This window comes from Protomyctophum bolini (genome assembly GCF_963924005.1).
Source record: "Protomyctophum bolini genome assembly, chromosome: 10".
In the NCBI taxonomy this organism is placed as follows: Eukaryota; Metazoa; Chordata; class Actinopteri; order Myctophiformes; family Myctophidae; genus Protomyctophum; species Protomyctophum bolini.
Genome location: NC_137871.1, coordinates 43,037,916 through 43,059,007, shown reverse-complemented (window position 1 = coordinate 43,059,007; position 21,092 = coordinate 43,037,916). Strand labels below are relative to the sequence as shown.

General features: G+C 49.5%; 4 protein-coding genes and 1 long non-coding RNA gene across 5 annotated transcripts in view; all 5 read left to right on the top strand.

Annotated features, from left to right (window-relative positions):
- The window catches only part of LOC308322944, a 447,594-nt gene that overhangs the window by 274,488 nt on the left and 152,014 nt on the right, over positions 1-21,092 (top strand). The gene's annotated exons all lie outside the window — the stretch shown is intronic.
- On the top strand, positions 1,460-1,720 carry LOC308322942 (cytochrome c oxidase subunit 6B1-like; the record flags this gene model as incomplete). Its single annotated transcript, XM_080774444.1, has 1 exon — positions 1,460-1,720. One exon carries the CDS (start codon positions 1,460-1,462, stop codon positions 1,718-1,720), a length of 261 nt encoding a protein of 86 aa, XP_080630570.1.
- Positions 2,353-2,625, top strand: LOC308322900 (diphthamide biosynthesis protein 3-like; the record flags this gene model as incomplete). The annotated part of the gene is made up of 1 exon (XM_080774389.1): positions 2,353-2,625. The coding sequence occupies one exon, from the start codon at positions 2,353-2,355 to the stop codon at positions 2,623-2,625; it is 273 nt and encodes a 90-aa protein (XP_080630515.1).
- Positions 5,625-6,542, top strand: LOC308322899 (thioredoxin-like protein 1; the record flags this gene model as incomplete). The annotated part of the gene is made up of 1 exon (XM_080774388.1): positions 5,625-6,542. One exon carries the CDS (start codon positions 5,625-5,627, stop codon positions 6,540-6,542), a length of 918 nt encoding a protein of 305 aa, XP_080630514.1.
- LOC308322898 (insulin-degrading enzyme-like) lies at positions 12,620-16,132 on the top strand (the record flags this gene model as incomplete). Its single annotated transcript, XM_080774387.1, has 2 exons — positions 12,620-15,548; positions 16,017-16,132. 2 exons carry the CDS (start codon positions 12,620-12,622, stop codon positions 16,130-16,132), a joined length of 3,045 nt encoding a protein of 1,014 aa, XP_080630513.1.

Genomic DNA, 21,092 nt, shown 5'->3' with positions numbered 1-21,092 from the left:
AGGCATTTAGCAGACGCTCTTATGTGTGTGTTTTTCTGTGTTTTTATCATCTTTATAACATAAATTGAACAAAATCAACAGCCAATGAAGTGCCCCAGGAGCCCTTTTCAGGGTGTCAAACCTAGTACCTCACAGTCTAATTTCCTCAAAGGGCCCCTGAGAGCCAAGTGCACCTGAGAGCCAAGGGCCCCTGAGAGCCAAGGGCCACGGCCCCACTGGCCCAATGGTTAATTTGTCCCCGTCGATGGAGAGCACTGACTGAGCCAACGATGCATCGGTCCCCTGTGGCCGTCGAGTGCTTCGAGAGGCCCGTAAACGACGGCCACTGCTCTCGCTCGCTCTCTCTCTCTCTCTCTCTCTCTCTCTCTCTCTCTCTCTCTCTCTCTCTCTCTCTCTCTCTCTCTCTCTCTCTCTCTCTCTCTCTCTCTCTCTCTCTCTCTCTCTCTCTCTCTCTCTCTCTCTCTCTCTCTCTCTCTCCCTCTCTCTCCCTCTCTCTCCTCCTCTCTCTCTCTCTCTCTCTCTCTCTCTCTCTCTCTCTCTCTCCCTCTCCACAGCACGTATGCTAATGTGAGACATGGCCTGGGTACCATTAGCCTTTAGTGTGGGCAATGCAAAGCAGCTGGAGAGCATGCCTTCCCCACGTAGAGGCTACTCCACATCACAGGTCCTCCACATCCTTCAACTCCTTACTTTTTACTCCACTACAGTTATTTGAAAACTTTAGTTAGGCGAAAACATACATTAACCACTTCAACGCTATAACCTTTCGGGCCATTTGAAAATAGCCGAACTACAAGCTCACAATGCGTCGCATTGTGAGCTTGTAGATCTGCTATTTTCAATCGATGTTCTACATATTTTTAACATTTGAAACGGGGCATTCTGCAATATGAATACTTGTAGCCTACTGTTAGTACTTTTAAGTACATTTTGAAGCCGATACTTTTGTACTTTTACTTAAATTCCGTACTTTTACTTGTAACAAAGTAGTTCTAAATTGCAGTATTGGTACTTTTACTCCGGGCCACGTCTTACCGCACGCAGACCCAGATAAACGCCTGGCTGCTGTACGGCGAACTACACCATGGCAAGCACTCACGCAACGCTATAAGAGCACCCTAAAGGCCGGGACGGACTTCAAGTACCTCAGGGCCTGGAGTCTGGACTGCCTCAACTGAACAGGATCTGAAGGTTCGTTCGGAGAGCACTTGTGTAACTCTCCATATTGCCTCCATATTTGGACATGAAGGACTGATATATCATATCTCCATGATATTTTGGGGCATGGCTGACATCATAGTGACATCATCGTCATGACACGAGATGTTGCATCAGCTCGACTAAAAGGCGGATCATATCAGAGTACATCAAACCAGGCAACAAGCGACATATCACTGGATATACAGATCAAGTCAGATCAGCCCAAAAACGCGACATTATAACGTGACCGACGTGAAAGATGTCCGACACCATCGAGGAGAGGATCAAGAACTATCGGACGGCTCCGTTCGACGCGCGCTTCCCCAACGTCAACCAGACGCGCAACTGCTACCAGAACTACCTGGACTTCCACCGGTGCACCAAGGCCCTGGGCGCCAGGGACCAGGACCCGGCGCCCTGCCAGTGGTACGCCCGGGTCTACCAGAGCCTGTGTCCCCGGAGCTGGGTGGACAAGTGGGACGAGCAGCTGGAGAACGGCTCTTTCCCAGGGAAGATTTAATCCATTTTGGTGTTATGCTTTAGCTAATGAAAAATAGCAGATCTACAAGCTCATAGCGCGCCACCGAGTGGCGCGCTACGAGCTTGTAGGTCTGCTATTTTTGAAAAATCGAAGAGAGACACATAGAAACATAGCTTTTTCAGAAAACTGTCAGGATGTAGAAGACATTTTTACAATCCGATCTCAGGTCAAAACCAAGCTTACCCCCCCCCTCCTTCCTTCCAACCACACCCCCATCAAAATGTGGGAAACAATGGGTTTTGTGAGTTTTAGCCCCGGACGTGTAGATTTGACAGAACATATATATATATATATACCCAGAACCCCAATCTGCACTGTAATATTCCCAGTGTTACTTTCTGAGACCTCTGAAAGGGTCCAGAGTTACAGACCCTGTAAGGATCCACATGGACAAGCAACGACAAGTGACGCCACGATACCTCACCCACTCCGGTGCCTAAATATGGGGCTTCCTCCGACCTAAATATGGGCTTCGTCCGACCTAAATATGGACATATACAGTACATCACAGGCAAGAGTGTATAATACAACATGAAACCGTGAACGTTGCTGAACATTATAAGCTATAGCCAACACATATTTTGTTGGGTTTTGCGATTTCTTTCGCCATAATGTCGGTGTTCCACGACGAGGTGGAGATCGAGGACTTTGAGTTGGACGAGGAGACGGAGACGTTCTACTACCCGTGTCCGTGCGGAGACCGCTTCGAGATCACCAGGGAGGACCTGGAGAACGGCGAGGAGGTGGCCACGTGTCCCAGCTGCTCGCTCCTCGTCAGGGTCATCTATGACAAGGACGCCTTCGTGTCAGGAGAGACGGTCCAGGCGCCGCCAGCGGCAGCACCGACGGCCGGGAAGAGAGTCGTAGAGCCGGCTCAGGTCTGACCACAACGTAAATGCAATCAGTGTGCAGACCAGCAATCAATGAGCACACCAGCAACCAATGAGCACACCAGCAACCAATGAGCACACCAGCAACCAATGAGCACACCAGCAATTCTCAACCTGATGGGCTGTATGGGCTGTAAAGGAGGGGTTCATATCTTTGGTCCGACGCCCTAACCTAAACCTGAACCACATGCGGAAGCCATGTGAGAGTCTTATCCGGCCACGTACTATTATGTGTCTTAACCGGCAACGCATGTCGGGTCGAGTCTTAACAGGCCATGTAGTATGTTGGACGAACGTATGCCCCCCCCCCCCCCCCCGTAAAGGCCCATCCATACACTACACACAAAGCCACGTTGGACGGTTAGCAACAATGTTGCAATGTTAAAACATTGCAACATTTTTTTCTCATATCAGAATACTGATATAGTATTGATTTCAGCTGTTTACAATTCCAAACCTGCTTTAATTACTTCATGACTAGTATTAAATGACTAGTACTTAATGACTAGTATTAAAATGTTATTGTCTTTTTGTGTCCAACACAGTTATGATAACAGTTCATTATAAAGTTAACAACTATAACTAAATGCATTTGAAATTCAATAAAAAGGTCACTTTTCAGGATTCCAATTCAAAAATAGCAAAACATTATTCAGGTTTTCAATTCAAATGCATAGCAAAAATAGCCGATCTACAAGCTCAAAACGCGTCGCGCTTGTAGATCGGCTATTTTTCCTACGACAGTAACATGCACTGTGGGCCCTCTGGAGTGAGTGTGGAAATATATTGGCCCTCTCCATCGTCAAAGTTGCCCAGCCCTGCTCTAGATGTTCAAGTTTGAGAACCCCTTGCAACAACAATAATAATGCCCACATTCACGGGTTTGACCACCACACCCTCAGAGATGCCACGACCTCAGATACTTACAGGGGTAGACAGTGTCTAGCCTCTTTAAAAGTGAAGCAGCAGCAGACCTATAAATTATGTCCCCGTAGTCCAGAACCGAGAGGAAAGTGGACACGATAATAGCTTTTTTTCTGGCATTTGGAAAACAGAATTTATTGCTATACAGAAAACCTAGTTTTTTGTCAGTTTGTAGACAAGATCAACAATATGAAATTTAAAATAAAGTTCATCGTCAAGCCAAATGCCAAGATATTTATATTCAGACACCCTCTCAATCGTGGATCCATCTGAGGAAGTTATAATAAGTACACCATCCAAGCCCTAGAAAACAGCATACATTTTGTTTTACTTGCGTTTACCTGATCGAAAGCCGGAACTGATTTCAATTTAAAACCGAGAAATTAGAAAGAAATACTTTTAACTGGGAGTTTATGAGTGTTTGCAGGATTTTAGCAAGACGGGGTAGTTTCGAGATATAGGTGTATCATTATCTAAATATTGCTTGTCACCTCCTTTGTGCAATGGGGTTACAGTATATGTGCGCTTTTCCAAATATAATGAGGGAAACAGCTTGATGAAATTGTGAGTAATCTGCTCTACAATAAGAGGTGCTGCTGATTTTAAGAAATATGCGGGTCTAGATTGTCCTCCCCAGTTGAGCTCTTTTTGGTCTATGTTTAATAGTGCTTCTAGGACAACAGTGGCAGGGAGGGAGGGGCTGCAGGGAGAATTGACCAGTTGAGCTATTTGTAGGAACATGGTTGGCAGCCTCGAGGTGACCGGCTTCTGCAAAGTGTGTATTAAAACATGTACATATTTCACAGAGCTGTGTTTGGATCCAGATGAATCCTTAGAGTTACAGAGCTTTATTGTGAATGCAGTGAGCACTTACTATGAGACCTAGCAGATCGTGTCTGTGTGTCTGTGTGTGCGTGTGCCCCCCCTTTGTGCCCATATATGGAGCTACGTCCAAATATGGAGTGTGTTGCATCAATCACAAACAAATCACTCAGCTCCATATATGGGCACAAAGGGCACAGACACAAGAACGCATGAGTCATGGTGAATATGTACGAGCTGCGTTCGCTTCCCGCGTTTGCGCGTCTTACTGGTTATAATAAGGACTAGTGGTGCACGATTATGAAATTATGACCGATATATCCGATCTCCGATAATTTGCAGGGTCATAGTATCTGCCGATAACGATTCTGACCAATTCCGGTATTATACAGAGGACCACAATGGAAACAAGCCCATAGGCCCTCTAGGAGCTTATTGGCCCAAAGCCTGTTAATAAAGTGTTCAATCAATCAATAAATACCATAATACTTTTCCAAGTGTCTGTTTTCACAACCATGAATGACTGAATGAGATGAGTACAAATTAAATGTAGATTTATTTGACATTTTATTCATTTTTTTCTGTTGAAAACCGATTAAATAATCTGTATTATTATTTTGATACCGATATGGCACAATTCCGATTATGCTACCGATTAATCGTGCATCCCTAATAATAAGGACCTATATTTGGAACCTCATCAAGGAAGCTGTATAGCCAGCAGGGGGTCCCTACAGGGGGTCCCTGGATCACAGAGCACGTGTGGAACTCCATGTTTGGGTGGTGACTGACGCCATATGGATGACATCGTCAATGGTGTCTCCCGGTGGAGATTTGCACCCCGCTGGGTGCACCCTACTTCTCCTTGACGATGAAGTACGTCTGCTGGGAGAGCTTCCTCCGATCCCGATAATGTAGACACCCATTACGTCATGTCTTACTCTTACATCACAGTGAGAGTGTATAAAATGAACAGGAATGTCTTAGACGAGCATGACGGTTGATTTGACCGCCTACTAGAGTGAATATTTGTCACATGGGCAGCTGTCCACCGCGGCAAGTCTAAAACCCAATCGCAAAACCTCACAGAGAGTCGACCGACTACAAGGCCTGTCCGCTATCTATATCTAACTACGACGCAAACACAGACTTGCGAGCAGACGTTTGTTTAAATACCGTTCTTCTCTCCGATATCCGACAGATCTGTGATTGATTATACACGGTCGTGCAGCGAGTAAAGTAGTACCATGGTCGGGGTGAAGGCCATCACGTCCGACTCGGACTTCCAGGCGGCGCTGGCGGCGGCCTCGGGCGCGGGGCGGCTCACCGCGGTCCAGTTCGGCATGGCGGGCTGCGAGCCGTGCGTGCGCGCCGGCCCGGCCTTCGCGCTGCTGAGCAGCCGCTACCCGGGCGTGGCCTTTCTGCGGGTGGACGTGCGGGCGTGCCGGGCCACGGCGGCCCTCCACGGCGTCTCGGCCACGCCCACCTTCCTGCTGTTCCGCGACGGGCTCCGCCTCCTGGACGACGCGGCGGACGAGGAGGTGAACGCCAACGCCGCCGCCCTGGAGGAGAGGATCGCGCGGCACGTGGAGAGCGAGCCCGGCGCTCTCCCGCGGGGCCGCGTGGACCTGGCGCACCTGGTGGACCGCGGCGGCTGCCAGTGTCTCAACGAGAGCGACGAGCGCGGCCTCGCCAACTGCCTGCACGACGACAGCGACGGCGGAAAGGCGTCCGACCCGTCGTCCTACCTGGAGTCGGACGTAGACGAGCAGCTGCTGATCACCGTGGCGTTCCGCCAGCCCGTCAAGCTGTTCTCCGTCAGGCTGCGGGCGGCCGACCTGGGCCGCGCGCCCAAGTCCGTCCGCGTCTTCACCAACCGGCCCTCCATGGACTTCGACGACGCGGAGCGCGGCGCGGCCACGCAGACCCTGGAGCTGACGGAGGAGCAGCTCCGTGGAGGTGAGGACGAGGATGGCGCTGTGCTCCCGCTGTGCTACGTCAAGTTCCAGAACGTGCAGAGCGTGGCGCTGTTCGTGGCGTCCAACCAGGGCGGCGAGGAGACCACGCGCATCAACGAGCTGAGCTTCGTCGGGACGCCGATGCAGTTCACCGACATGAGCGACTTCAGGAGGGTCAACGGGGAGAAGGGGGAGGGGCACGAGTGAGTTTGGAGGGGGACATGCAAGCCCCCCCAGTCAGGCTCTCCAGCGGTGAAGCACTCGGCCCTATAGTGGTTGGAGAGTGAACTGCAGGCGGACCCGTGGATTCATGACGAGGAAACCCCCGTGCAGCAGCTGGGCTTTAACATCAAGCACTCGGGTGTACTTCCGCATTTGACCCCTAGGGCACTGGGGTTCAAGTCAAGGACCCCCCAAAATGATAGTCATTATCCCGTGGATCCCCCATTTGAAAATACATGCCAAGGACCCCCATAAGAGAATATTTTTACAGCTCTAGGGCCCCCCGGTTTGACCTGGATTATAGGCTATAATGGCATTTCAATCTCTGGGACCCCCAATGCATATTGTAAAATGAATGTTGATGTAACTCTGAGAGTGTACAAATGGCTCCATTTCGTTCCGTTTGTACACTCTCAGAGTTACAGACCCATAAGTGGTCCATTTTGTTCCTAATTATCATTTAGCTGGGGACCCCCTGGAACTCCCTCAAGTACCCCTAGGGGTCCCCGGACCCCACTTTGGGGTCCTCGGAGCGTCAACCATCGAGATCCAAGAGGGCCTTCGTTGTGCGAGTTTTTTTTAAGGGCCACCAGCCCTATAGCCTGGTGAAACCACTCCCCCTGCTGGCGGAGGCAGGTTACACCAGCCCCTCCTATATCCAGCTTTTGGCGTTTGTCCACAAATGGTCAGATTCCCATTGACAATGAATTGGTCGGGAAAAAATAAACCCGGTCGAAATGACTAACCAATCAGGAAGTAGTCAGGCAAATCGACCAATGACAAAGCTTCTATAGGAAAATCTTTGAATGCAGTTTACGGGCCCCTAGATGTGTCACAGAGACTAAATGTTTTTTGAGTGGTGCAACCACTTCTACAACCAGCAATGTCCGTGCCTATCCATGTGCCTATGTGGCTACCTATGTGGCCATGAGCACGAGTATATGACTATAGGGTACCAGTAGGGGGTGCCAGAAACAGGGAGAGGGATACTGCTGCAATGTTGCCTGCTAGAGAGAGAGAGAGAGAGAGAGAGAGAGAGAGGGGGGGGGGGGGGGGGGGAGCTGCACCACTCAGTTCACACAGGTGTGATTTTTTGGGAGCGTTTAACTCTATACCTATTTGCTCAGACACATGCCATAAATTATCCATTCATTGTCAATGGGGAATTTAATGTTTGTGTAAGAGATAAATCTACAATAATAGCCTCAAAGAATAGACTTTTCATGTCAAGGAGCCCCAACATAATACTGTATGGATTTGGCCACAGATATACAGTACATGTATATATATGTTGTTCTAGGGACCCCCGGCCAGAAGCAAAGATTCGAGTGAAACATGTTTTTGCTTTAAACACAAAAAAAACGTGTGACACTCGAATAGCTGATGATCTAAAATTACACAGATTCTTTTGAGGTTGTAATGGGGAGGGGAAAATAGCCATGCTTTTAATAAGCTCTGAACACATACATCTTTTGACACTGCAGGCAGGCAGTATGATGAAGTAGGGCATTCACAGAAATACATTAAAAAGATATACACGTTTTCTGCCTGACAGTGGCAATATGAAAGATCAAACACAGTTGTTTGTTGTGCTTCATTCTGTCAGCATTATAATTGCACTTATTTCTCCTTTGTAATAACAAAAATCACACCCGTGTGAAGTGAGCGGCCTGAGGGATCGTACAGCCTATTTGCTCAGACACTATGACGTAAGATTTTCCATTCATTGTCAATGTCATTTAGCCTCTCATAGAACCAAAACTAAAGAATATTTAGATGTCGTTGGATAGGATTTTGTCCACCATTCCATTCTGTGTTGATGTTTAGTACCATTAGGAGAGATAACAGGCAAACACTGATCAAAACTAGAAACGCTGTCAAGCTGCCAACTTGCGTTTGGCACACAAGTTGGCCATGGATGAATGGCCTACTTGTGTGCGAGCAGAGCGCGCAACTTACCTCCGACTCAACGTACCGTCCCTCCCCCCCCTTTCTGCCACCAGTTTGACACCCCCACCCAACGTGCGAGGATGTGCTGCGTATATTCTCTTTCCCGTTGTAAATTGCAAGTATCAGCATCCATGGACCTTTTTAAAGTTATGTCAAATCAATTTAATTTGCCATAAGCAGAGACTCCAATCAAGTTATTGAAACATCTGAGTCATATGTCTATATAGAAATCCCGTTCGAGATATCCACTAACAATGGTTCTAAATGTCCTATATATGAGTTTGATAGTACTAATAGTAGCCTACTAATAATGGTACCGATAGTCTCATAGTCACATGGGTTAACGTCACATAGGTGGGTCACATAGGTGAACACGGACACTGCTGTTCCTTGGAGTGGTTGCACCACTCAATAAACTATGCATACTACTGTATATAGTGCTATATGTTTACATAAACTGCCATCTAAGTCTACATACAATGCTGTCTAAGCTGAGCCTTTGCGTATACGCCTGTAGGAGGTCAAGTCTGCATGGCTAGTACTAAGTTACATAAGTTGAGCCTTTGCGTACGCCTGTAGGAGGTCAAGGCTGCATGGCTAGTATACTAAGTTACATAAGTTGAGCCTTTGCGTACGCCTGTAGGAGGTCGAGGCTGCAGGGCTAGTATTAAGTTACATAAGTTGAACCTGCTCTGGGGTACTTACAGCTTCGCTGCGTCGGCTGATCTCAGCGTTCAGGAGGAGGGTTTGTAAGGTGCGTTCAGAACGTTTGAGGTTTCCGCCTGACAGAGACAAACGTATAGTATTCGTCCATGAATAGGGATGAGCATATAGTATACAGTATATAAATGCTAATTCCTCATTTATATATGCTTGAACTCACGTGAATAATAATTATTATGAGTCCATGGAAATTAATGTGTTGGCTTAGGCCAAACGCTATAAGCAACATCACTCGCGTGGGAGAGAGAGAGAGAGAGATATACACCCCAGGAGATCACTGGGGTATAAATGTTTTCAGACAGTTAGAAGAATATACAGCAATCCTGTATGTTTGGCAAAACAACAACAACAAGACTATTTCCGTTTGAATGAACTGGGTTGCCCCTCCGGATACACAGAACATCTGGAAGGATATAAATAATGATCCATATTATGGATCAAATATAATTATGTAAAAGAGTGTGAGAGAAAAGGGGATGAAAGTCGCAATGTTTGAGCAAAGTGTGAGGGTGATGACCAGCAGTGGTGGAAAAATAATTACTCTCTAAAACTACGTAAGTAAAAGTACGGAATTGAAAATGTACTTGAGTCAAAGTACAAAAGTATCGGGATCAAAAAGTAAAAGTACTCATATTGCATTATAAAATGTGTACAAAGTCTTTAGAAAATAGCCGATCTACGAAGTTCACAAGTTCTACAAGTTCAATGTGTGTGTGAATGGGTGAATGTAATGGTAAATGGTGCTTTTATATAGCGCCTTTATCCAAGGTGCTTTACATAGATTGTGCATTACATTCACACACATTCATACACCGATTGCGGCGGAAACCATGCAAGGTACCAACCAGCACACCGGGAGCAAGTTGGGGTCCAGTGTCTTGCCCAAGGACACTTCGACATGTAGACAGGAGGAGCCGGGATTCGAACCGCCGACCCATGGATCATTGAGTGACCTGCTCTACCTCCTGAGCCACAGTCACAATCTATGTAAAGTGCCTTGGATAAAGGCACTATTTACCATTTACCAGTCCGGCTCGACTTCGCTCACATGAGATTGGCGTCATATCGGAGACCGTCAGCTGATGTCACAGACATAACGACCCATACGAGGAGATATGCACGCTCCATATATGGCCTGGTGAGGTCAGACTGACTTGAAACTCCATATTTGGGCATGACTACGGGTCCATGTGGTTTCATTTTACACTAAAATATATTATTATATTGTTGCGAAGGCAGTGAGCACTTACTATGAGACCTAGCAGATCATGTCTGTGTGTCTGTGTGTGCGTGCGTGTGTCCCCCCTTTGTGCCCATATATGGAGCTACGTCCAAATATGGAGTGTGACATGAGTGTGATGGCTGCTCCCTGTTTTCACTAATTTCACAGTACTACTAAACAGTTCTCACTAATTCGTAATTTATTCTAATTGTTATTGCAATTTACGATCTGCGTTCGCTTCCCGCGTTTGCGCGTCTTACTCGTATAATTTACATGTAGTCAAAACTCAATACATACAGACAATATATTATCAGTCTTTGGTCTGAGAGACTAGATCTCATCAATGGTGGTCTCAAAGGCAGAATAATAACAATAATAATAACTAGAAAAGTCTAAAAAAAATAATAATTGCAAAGTGTGGTTGCCGCAGTCGCTTACATAGGCCCCTCCCTAATTTGAAAACTTCTATAGCGCTTCAATAGTTTGGTTTGATTGTAAAACATAGATTGGTTACGTAACCAACAACAGCCAATTAGCAACCACACTTATATACTTAATATTGTTCTCACTGCACACTGGAGAGTATGATTCAACAGTCAGATAAACGCCTTTCTTCAACCACGACTCTGGAGACGTTGTATGTAGTCAACAGGTGTTTTGGATTCAAAAGGGTGAAACTACAACACAACAAAAACAAACTCTTTATCCATCATAAATGCAACAACTACAGTATGTAGAGTTGTAGACAGCTACACAGACCATATGTAGTACCCAGATATACAGTACAAGCTAACAGTCACATGATATGCAGTTGACTCAAACACACTAGTCCTACTAAAGTGCTAACTTCACACACAACATATCAATGCGTTTCTATAAACACAAACTATCAAATACATACCAACGATGCTCTTGAAGAGAACAAACAAGTAAGTAGTACACATGGAGAGCTTCTGACATGTAGCTGTGCATTCAGGGACATCTGACTGACTGAGTTCTGTGTTCTGTGTAGTGGAAACCGAGCTACACTTCCTAACCATCTGTCCATTGTACCAAGACATCAGAGACACATACTTCCCACAGATTACAACCACACACACAGAGATTTTGAAAACATGACCAATGACAAAAAAAACTCCCATATCTGCTGGGCGAAGTACAACAATGTGCAAACACAGCAGCAGGATTTGTGAGTTGCTGTGATAGGAGAAGGATATCAAATGGAACACAACCACCCTAAAGACTAATCATTGTGTATATTCCTGCACTATACCTGCATTGAGTGACCTTGGTACATAGAATTTGATCTATTGAAGATTCTGACCTTCAAAAAGGTACATCATTTTTGTTTTGATTGTATTGCTGTATTGTTGTATTGTTCTTTCTGCTTTGGCAATGTAAACGTATACGTTATACATGCCAATAAAGCCCTTTGAATTGAATTGAATTGTAATGCTGAGCTCAGTGTGCTGAGAATCAAGAGGAAAGAGAAACATCAAAATAAAAGCTCAAGCTCTTAAACCTTGTAAACATCAGCCACTGTAGGGTAGCTCCAACTGCAAATACACTAAACACACTCAAACCATTACTATACACAATTAAAGTCACAGTACATCTGTAACAGATTCATGGACAATGACATGAAAAGGGGTTGAAAAGCACTGCTCTACACATTGCAATGGGAGTTGGGAGATTAGGACAAGATATAATGGGCATGATATCGTTTGATATAGCCTAGTTTAATAGCGACAACACCGTGATGATGAGGCCACGCTGAGCACGCTATTGACCATCGAGTGCCCACAGAGTCTGCAGGGTCTTCACAATCACTGAGCTGTCACTAAGATGTCAGCCGTGCCCAAATACAGAGTTCCACCATCATGGAACTCCATATATTGCATTCATATCTGCATGTATTATAAAACGCTAAGACCCTGCAGACTGCGTGGGCACCGCAGTGGTCAATGGATCAATCGCAAGAGATTGGGAAACAAACGCTTAACTCGCGAAAACAAACACATACCTATACTTTCCCCTCAGAATGAGCGACCCAGCTTTAGTGAATGACCCAGCTGTAGTGAATGACCCAGCTGTAGTGAAGGACCCAGCTTTAGTGAATAGGGTGGTGAGTGACTCAGCTGTAGTGAATGACCCAGCTGTAGTGAATATGGTAGTGAAGGACCCGGCTGTAGTGAAGGACCCAGGTTTAGTGAAAGACCCAGCTGTAGTGAAGGACCCAGCTTTAGTGAACAGGGTGGTGAGCGACTCAGCTGTAGTGAATGACCCAGCTGTAGTGAATATGGTGAGCGACATCGTTCAGTCTCCCGGGGACAAGCGTCTATACCGAGGCCTGGAGCTCGCCAACGGACTGAAGGCCGTGCTGATCAGTGACCCGACCGCGGACTTCGCGGCGGCAGCGCTGGACGTGCACGTGGGTTCGCTGTCGGGCCGCGCCGACGTCCCGGGCCTGGCGCACTTCTGTGAGCACATGCTGTTCCTCGGCACGGAGAAATACCCCGAGGAGAACGAATACGGCCGCTTCCTCAGCGAGCACGGCGGCTGCTCCAACGCCTTCACCGACGACGAACACACCAACTTCCACTTCGACGTGTCCCACGAGCACCTGCAGGGAGCCCTGGACAGGTTCGCCCAGTTCTTCCTGTGCCCGCTGTTCGACGAGAGCTGCATGGAGCGGGAGGTGAACGCTGTGGACTCTGAGCACCGGGGTAACCTAATGGACGATGCCTCGAGGTTGTTCCAGCTGGGGAGGGCCACGTGCCGTCCCGACCACCCCTATAGTAGATTTAATACCGGTAACAAATTGACCCTGGAGACGATACCTTCTAGAGACGGCGTCGACGTGCGCCAGGAGCTGCTGACGTTTCACTCCACGTTCTACTCCTCCAACATAATGGGCCTCTGCGTGTCGGGGAGGGAGTCCCTCGACCAGCTGACCTCCATGGTGGTCGCTCTGTTTGGGAAGGTGGAGAACAAGAGCGTGCCCGTCCCGGTGTTTCCCGACGATCCCTACCGGGAGGAACATCTTAGACAAATCAACACGGTGGTGCCCATCACAGACTTCAGGGGCCTGTACATGACCTTCCCCATCCCAGACCTGAGCAAGATCGAGACGAGGTTTAGCTATTTGGGACTTCTGGTCGGTCACACGGCTCCAGGAGGTCTGCTGTCCGAGCTCAAGGCCAAGGGTTGGGTGAACACGCTGTCTGGAGCACTCAGTGGAGCGACGGGTTATGCGTTCTTCGAAATCACCGTGGATCTAACGGAGGAGGGGCTCTTGCGCGTAGAGGACATCGTCTTCCACGTGTTCCAGTACATCCAGATGCTGCGCACAGAGGGACCTCAGGAGTGGCTCTTTCAGGAGTGCAAGGATTTGAATGAAATGGCCTTCAGGTTCCAGGAGAAAGAGCCGTATGCCGTCAGCTATGCCTCCAAACTGGCCGGCTTCGCTCACTGCTGCCCCCTGGAGGAGGTTCTGGCGGTGGAGTATCTTCTGAAGGACTTTGATCCTAGTCTCATAGAGACGGTGCTGGATAAGCTGAGGCCGGAGAACATCATGGTGTCGGTGGTGTCAAAGTCCTTTGAAGGGCAGACGGACAGGATCGAGGAGTGGTACGGCACACGGTACAAGCGGGAGGCCATCTCCGATGAGGTCATCCAGAAATGGTCAAACGCCAAACCGAGCGACATGTTCAAGTTACCCGTGAAGAATGGGTTCATCCCCGATAAGTTTGAGATCTACCCTCTGGACAAAGACTCCCCGGCCTATCCCGCTTTAATCAAGGATACGGCCATGAGCAAGGTGTGGTTCAAACAGGACGACAAGTTCTTCTTGCCCAAGGCTGTGTTAGTCTTTGAATTTCGCAGCCCGCTAGTGTACGTGGACCCCTTGCATCAAAACATGACATGGGTATACATGGAGCTCCTCAAGGAGTCCGTCAGGGAATTTGAGTATGGAGCCGCGCTAGCGGACTTGAAGTATGACCTCAGGCAGACAGACTACGGGATATCTCTGTGTGTGTTGGGCTATGCCGACAAGCAACACATCCTACTGAAGAAAATAATGGAGAGGATGGCCTGTTTTGAGATTGACGAGAAGCGCTTTGATATCCACAAGGAATCGTTTGCGCGTGCTCTGAGTAGCTTCGAAGCGCAGACGCCTCAGCAGCACGCCGCGTACTACCTCAACCAGCTACTGACGGAGGGCGCTTGGACCAACGACGAGTTCAGTGCCGCTCTGGAGGACGTCACTCTCCCGCGCCTCAAAGTCTTCGTAGCTCAGCTGCTGTCGCGGTTACATATCGACGCCCTTCTCCACGGCAACATGACCAAGGAGCACGCTCTGGGCCTCGTGGAGACGCTGGAGGACACTCTCGTTGAGCGCGCTCACACCAAACCCCTCCTCCCCAGCCAGCTGACGACTCGCCTCAGGCAGGTGCAGGTCCCAGACGGCGGCTGGTACGTGTACCAGCGGAGGAACACGGTGCACGGCAACTGTGCCGTCAGCGTCTACTACCAGACGGGCGTGGAGAGCACGCGCCACAACGCGCTGCTGGAGCTGTTCTGCCAGATCGTCGCCGAGCCGTGCTTCGACACGCTGCGCACCAAAGAGCAGCTGGGCTACGCCGTGTCCAGCGGGTGCAGGAGGCAGGACGGCGTCCAGGGCCTCCACTTCACCGTCCAGTCGGAGAAGGCTCCGCGCTACCTCGAGAGCCGCGTGGAGGCCTTCCTACGCACCATGGAGACGTCCATAGAGGAGATGAGCCAGGAGACTTTCCAGAAGCACGTCGAGGCTCTGGCTGCGCACAAAATGGACGAGCCCAAGATGTTGGCCATGGAGTGTGGAATGTACTGGCGAGAGATATCGTCAGAGCAGTATAACTTCGACAGAGCCAACGTCGAGGTGTCCTGTCTGAAAACTCTGACAAAGGATCAGGTGCTGTCGTTCTACAGAGAACGGCTGGCAGTAGATGCCCCCGGGAGACGCAAAGTGTCTGTGCACATTCTCTCCAGGGAGATGGAGTCTTTCCCCACGGTGGGCCAGTTCCCTACCCAGGATGATGCCGACCTGGCCCCAGGCCTGTCTCCTATCCAGGATGATGTGGACCAGTCTCTAGACCAGTCTCCTACCAAGGGTGATGTGGACCAGTCTCTAGACCAGTCTCCTACCAAGGGTGATGTGGACCAGTCTCTAGACCAGTCTCCTACCAAGGGTGATGTGGACCAGTCTCTAGACCAGTCTCCTACCAAGGGTGATGTGGACCAGTCTCTAGACCAGTCTCCTACCAAGGGTGATGTGGACCAGTCTCTAGACCAGTCTCCTACCAAGGGTGATGTGGACCAGTCTCTAGACCAGTCTCCTACCAAGGGTGATGTGGACCAGTCTCTAGGCCAGTCCCCTACCCAGGATAACGTGGAACTGTCTCCAGGGGGGCTCCCTACCCGGGATAACGTGGAACTGTCTCCAGGGGGGCTCCCTACCCGGGATAACGTGGATCTGTCTCCAGGGGGGCTCCCTACCGGGGATAACGTGGATCTGGCTACAGCCCCGTCCCTGCTGCAGCAGCCTACTTTAGTGCAGGACATGACCGAGTTCAAGAGGAGTCTGCATCTCTTTCCCTTGCCGCGATGCCAAAGCCCGAACCGCCCCATGCTTAAATAACACCACACAGGCTTCTGTGAGCAATGCAGAACTGCTGGGCCTCTCCTATAGGACAACTGCAGACAATCTGTTTGGCCGAAAAAGTGCAGTTTGTGACCATGACGGAGCCGTGAGAGGCACCACCACCGAGCAAGCTAAAGCGGGCCAAATGTTGCGAATGTTTGCGAAGGGTGGGTGAATGGGGGAGGCCACCACAAGGGTGGGTGAATGGGGGAGGCCACCACAAGGGTGGGTGAATGGGGGAGGCCACCACAAGGGTGGATGAATGGGGAAGGCCATCCCGCATGTCTTAAATGAAGGGTGGGTGAATGGGGAAGGCCACCCTGCATGTCTTAAATGAAGGGTGGGTGAATGGGGAAGGCCACCACATGTCTTAAATGAAGGGTGGATGAATGGGGAAGGCCACCCCGCATGTCTTAAATGAAGGGTGGGTGAATGGGGAAGGCCACCCCGCATGTCTTAAATGAAGGGTGGGTGAATGGGGAAGGCCACCCCGCATGTCTTAAATGAAGGGTGGGTGAATGGGGAAGGCCACCACATGTCTTAAATGAAGGGTGGGTGAATGGGGAAGGCCACCACTTGTCTTAAATGAAGGGTGGGTGAATGGGGAAGGCCACCACATGTCTTAAATGAAGGGTGGGTGAATGGGGAAGGCCACGACAAGTCTTAAATGAAGGGTGGGTGAATGGGGAAGGCCACCACAAGTCTTAAATGAAGGGTGGGTGAATGGGGAAGGCCACCACAAGTCTTAAATGAAGGGTGGGTGAATGGGGAAGGCCACCACAAGTCTTAAATGAAGGGTGGGTGAATGGGGAAGGCCACCACATGTCTTAAATGAAGGGTGGGTGAATGGGGAAGGCCACCACATGTCTTAAATGAAGGGTGGGTGAATGGGGAAGGCCACCACATGTCTTAAATGAAGGGTGGGTGAATGGGGAAGGCCACCACATGTCTTAAATGAAGGGTGGGTGAATGGGGAAGGCCACCACATGTCTTAAATGAAGGGTGGGTGAATGGGGAAGGCCACCACATGTCTTAAATGAAGGGTGGGTGAATGGGGAAGGCCACCACATGTCTTAAATGAAGGGTGGGTGAATGGGGAAGGCCACGACAAGTCTTAAATGAAGGGTGGGTGAATGGGGAAGGCCACCACAAGTCTTACATGAAGGGTGGGTGAATGGGGAAGGCCACCCCGCATGTCTTAAATGAAGGGTGGGTGAATGGGGAAGGCCACCCCGCATGTCTTAAATGAAGGGTGGGTGAATGGGGAAGGCCACCACATGTCTTAAATGAAGGGTGGGTGAATGGGGAAGGCCACCCCGCATGTCTTAAATGAAGGGTGGGTGAATGGGGAAGGCCACCACAAGTCTTAAATGAATTGGGTGAATGGGGAAGGCCACCACATGTCTTAAATGAAGGGTGGGTGAATGGGGAAGGCCACCACATGTCTTAAATGAAGGGTGGGTGAATGGGGAAGGCTACCACATGTCTTAAATGAAGGGTGGGTGAATGGGGAAGGCCACCACAAGTCTTAAATGAATTGGGTGAATGGGGAAGGCCACCACATGTCTTAAATGAAGGGTGGGTGAATGGGGAAGGCCACCACATGTCTTAAATGAAGGGTGGGTGAATGGGGAAGGCCACCACATGTCTTAAATGAAGGGTGGGTGAATGGGGAAGGCCACCACATGTCTTAAATGAAGGGTGGGTGAATGGGGAAGGCTACCACATGTCTTAAATGAAGGGTGGGTGAATGGGGAAGGCCACCACAAGTCTTAAATGAATTGGGTGAATGGGGAAGGCCACCACATGTCTTAAATGAAGGGTGGGTGAATGGGGAAGGCCACCACATGTCTTAAATGAAGGGTGGGTGAATGGGGAAGGCCACCACATGTCTTAAATGAAGGGTGGGTGAATGGGGAAGGCCACCACATGTCTTAAATGAAGGGTGGGTGAATGGGGAAGGCCACCACAAGTCTTAAATGAAAGGAGGAAGGCCACCACAAGTCTTAAATGAAAGGAGGAAGGCCACCACAAGTCTTAAATGAAAGGAGGAAGGCCACCACAAGGGGGGAGGGATGGGAGAACATGAAAAACAAAAGAAAAAAAAATGTAATAGCTCCGATTTGTCAAATCTTCCCCGAAGATATTTATATATATAACAAGTCACACAGACAAGGATTAAGCCGAGGTGATAGGAGGCCCCTCACTTCACACAAGTGTGATTATTAAAATAAAAATAAAAAATCCGGCAATATGGCAGAGGGTCATGGGAAACGGTCAAGAACTGAAGCTCACTGTCATTCGTCAAATGACCTCTGACCTTTAGATCTCCCGATGAATTGATTGTATGAACTTTATGATCCCACTCACGAGGCGAGTGGGAGAAACTGTTCTTTCCATCACATGACTATGGTTTCCATACGTCGTTTGGTCGTGTTGCAGCAGTTCATGTCGCAAAAAACGAGGGGGAGGCTTGATTTCATATATAGGGCGTGCCAGATTCATTTCAGCCGTCACATTTATCAACGCCGAGACCAAAATGACGCAAGAATCAGTTGTTTACGATCACGTCATGAATGCTGTGCCGACGTGACAAACGCTAAAAACCCACAACTCGCATTTAGGGCCGAATTTGACAAATGAGGGCCATTGTGTGGAAGAGTCTGTATGGTTGGCTGCGGGAGTAGAGCGCTGACAGACAACCCCTTCATCCAATCAGCGTAACAAACAAACAAAAAAAAACGACGTCATCTCCAGTCTTATTGCTTTTATGGAGGTATTATCGCTGCTTGCAGCTATCCACCCATCCATCTTCAACCGCTTATCCGTGGTCGGGTCACGGGGGCAACATAGAGAGCAGGGGTGCCCACAGTTTTCTGACTTAACCACCTCAACAAGATCTACCCACCGACAAAAATGTATCCGAGGGGGCTTTGGAATTGCGCTCGGCATTACAGTATGAGACAAATGCACTTGGAATGGGAAATAGAGCGGCATAAAAGGAATAGGTAGGGGGGGGGGTTATGTATTTAATTTGTAATGCTACCAATGTTTTTGTCTTGGAAAACAAAATGTTTCATTGTGGCTTTGAGCTGACAGGCCCTTTTGATGTCAATCAATCACGTCACCTCAATTCAAGTGGCAGATGCAAAAAAACATATATATTTTTTTAAATATTTAAATTAAATATTCTTTAGGGCCATGTCATGCACAGCCTTTGTGATCTACTGGTAGATCGCGATCTATACCTTTTGGGCACCACTGCCCTAGAGGCACCGCTGCCCTAGAGGGATCCTAACCAGATCGATGCCCGAACCACCGTTAGCTATTATAATGACCTTTCCTGTTATCATGTCTTCACGGCGGTGTCTCTGGAGGACTCGTCATGTCTTCACGGCGGTGTCTCTGGAGGACTCATCATGTCTTCACGGCGGTGTCTCTGGAGGACTCATCATGTCTTCACGGCGGTGTCTCTGGGACTCGTCATGTCTTCACGGCGGTGTCTCTGGAGGACTCGTCATGTCTTCACGGCGGTGTCTCTCTGGAGGACTCGTCATGTCTTCACGGCGGTGTCTCTGGAGGACTCGTCATGTCTTCACGGCGGTGTCTCTCTGGAGGACTTGTCATGTCTTCACGGCGGTGTCTCTCTGTGGACTCGTCATGTCTTCACGGCGGTGTCTCTCTGGAGGACTCGTCATGTCTTCACGGCGGTGTCTCTCTGGAGGACTCGTCATGTCTTCACGGCGGTGTCTCTCTGGAGGACTCGTCATGTCTTCACGGCGGTGTCTCTCTGGAGGACTCGTCATGTCTTCACGGCGGTGTCTCTCTGGAGGACTCGTCATGTCTTCACGGCGGTGTCTCTCTGGAGGACTCGTCATGTCTTCACGGCGGTGTCTCTGGAGGACTCGTCATGTCTTCACGGCGGTGTCTCTCTGGAGGACTCGTCATGTCTTCACGGCGGTGTCTCTCTGGAGGACTCGTCATGTCTTCACGGCGGTGTCTCTGGAGGACTCGTCATGTCTTCACGGCGGTGTCTCTCTGGAGGACTCGTCATGTCTTCACGGCGGTGTCTCTCTGGAGGACTCGTCATGTCTTCACGGCGGTGTCTCTCTGGAGGACTCGTCATGTCTTCACGGCGGTGTCTCTCTGGAGGACTCGTCATGTCTTCACGGCGGTGTCTCTCTGGAGGACTCGTCATGTCTTCACGGCGGTGTCTCTCTGGAGGACTCGTCATGTCTTCACGGCGGTGTCTCTCTGGAGGACTCGTCATGTCTTCACGGCGGTGTCTCTCTGGAGGACTCGTCATGTCTTCACGGCGGTGTCTCTCTGGAGGACTCGTCATGTCTTCACGGCGGTGTCTCTGGGACTCGTCATGTCTTCACGGCGGTGTCTCTGGAGGACTCGTCATGTCTTCACGGCGGTGTCTCTCTGGAGGACTCGTCATGTCTTCACGGCGGTGTCTCTGGAGGACTCGTCATGTCTTCACGGCGGTGTCTCTCTGGAGGACTTGTCATGTCTTCACGGCGGTGTCTCTCTGTGGACTCGTCATGTCTTCACGGCGGTGTCTCTCTGGAGGACTCGTCATGTCTTCACGGCGGTGTCTCTCTGGAGGACTCGTCATGTCTTCACGGCGGTGTCTCTCTGGAGGACTCGTCATGTCTTCACGGCGGTGTCTCTCTGGAGGACTCGTCATGTCTTCACGGCGGTGTCTCTCTGGAGGACTCGTCATGTCTTCACGGCGGTGTCTCTCTGGAGGACTCGTCATGTCTTCACGGCGGTGTCTCTGGAGGACTCGTCATGTCTTCACGGCGGTGTCTCTCTGGAGGACTCGTCATGTCTTCACGGCGGTGTCTCTCTGGAGGACTCGTCATGTCTTCACGGCGGTGTCTCTGGAGGACTCGTCATGTCTTCACGGCGGTGTCTCTCTGGAGGACTCGTCATGTCTTCACGGCGGTGT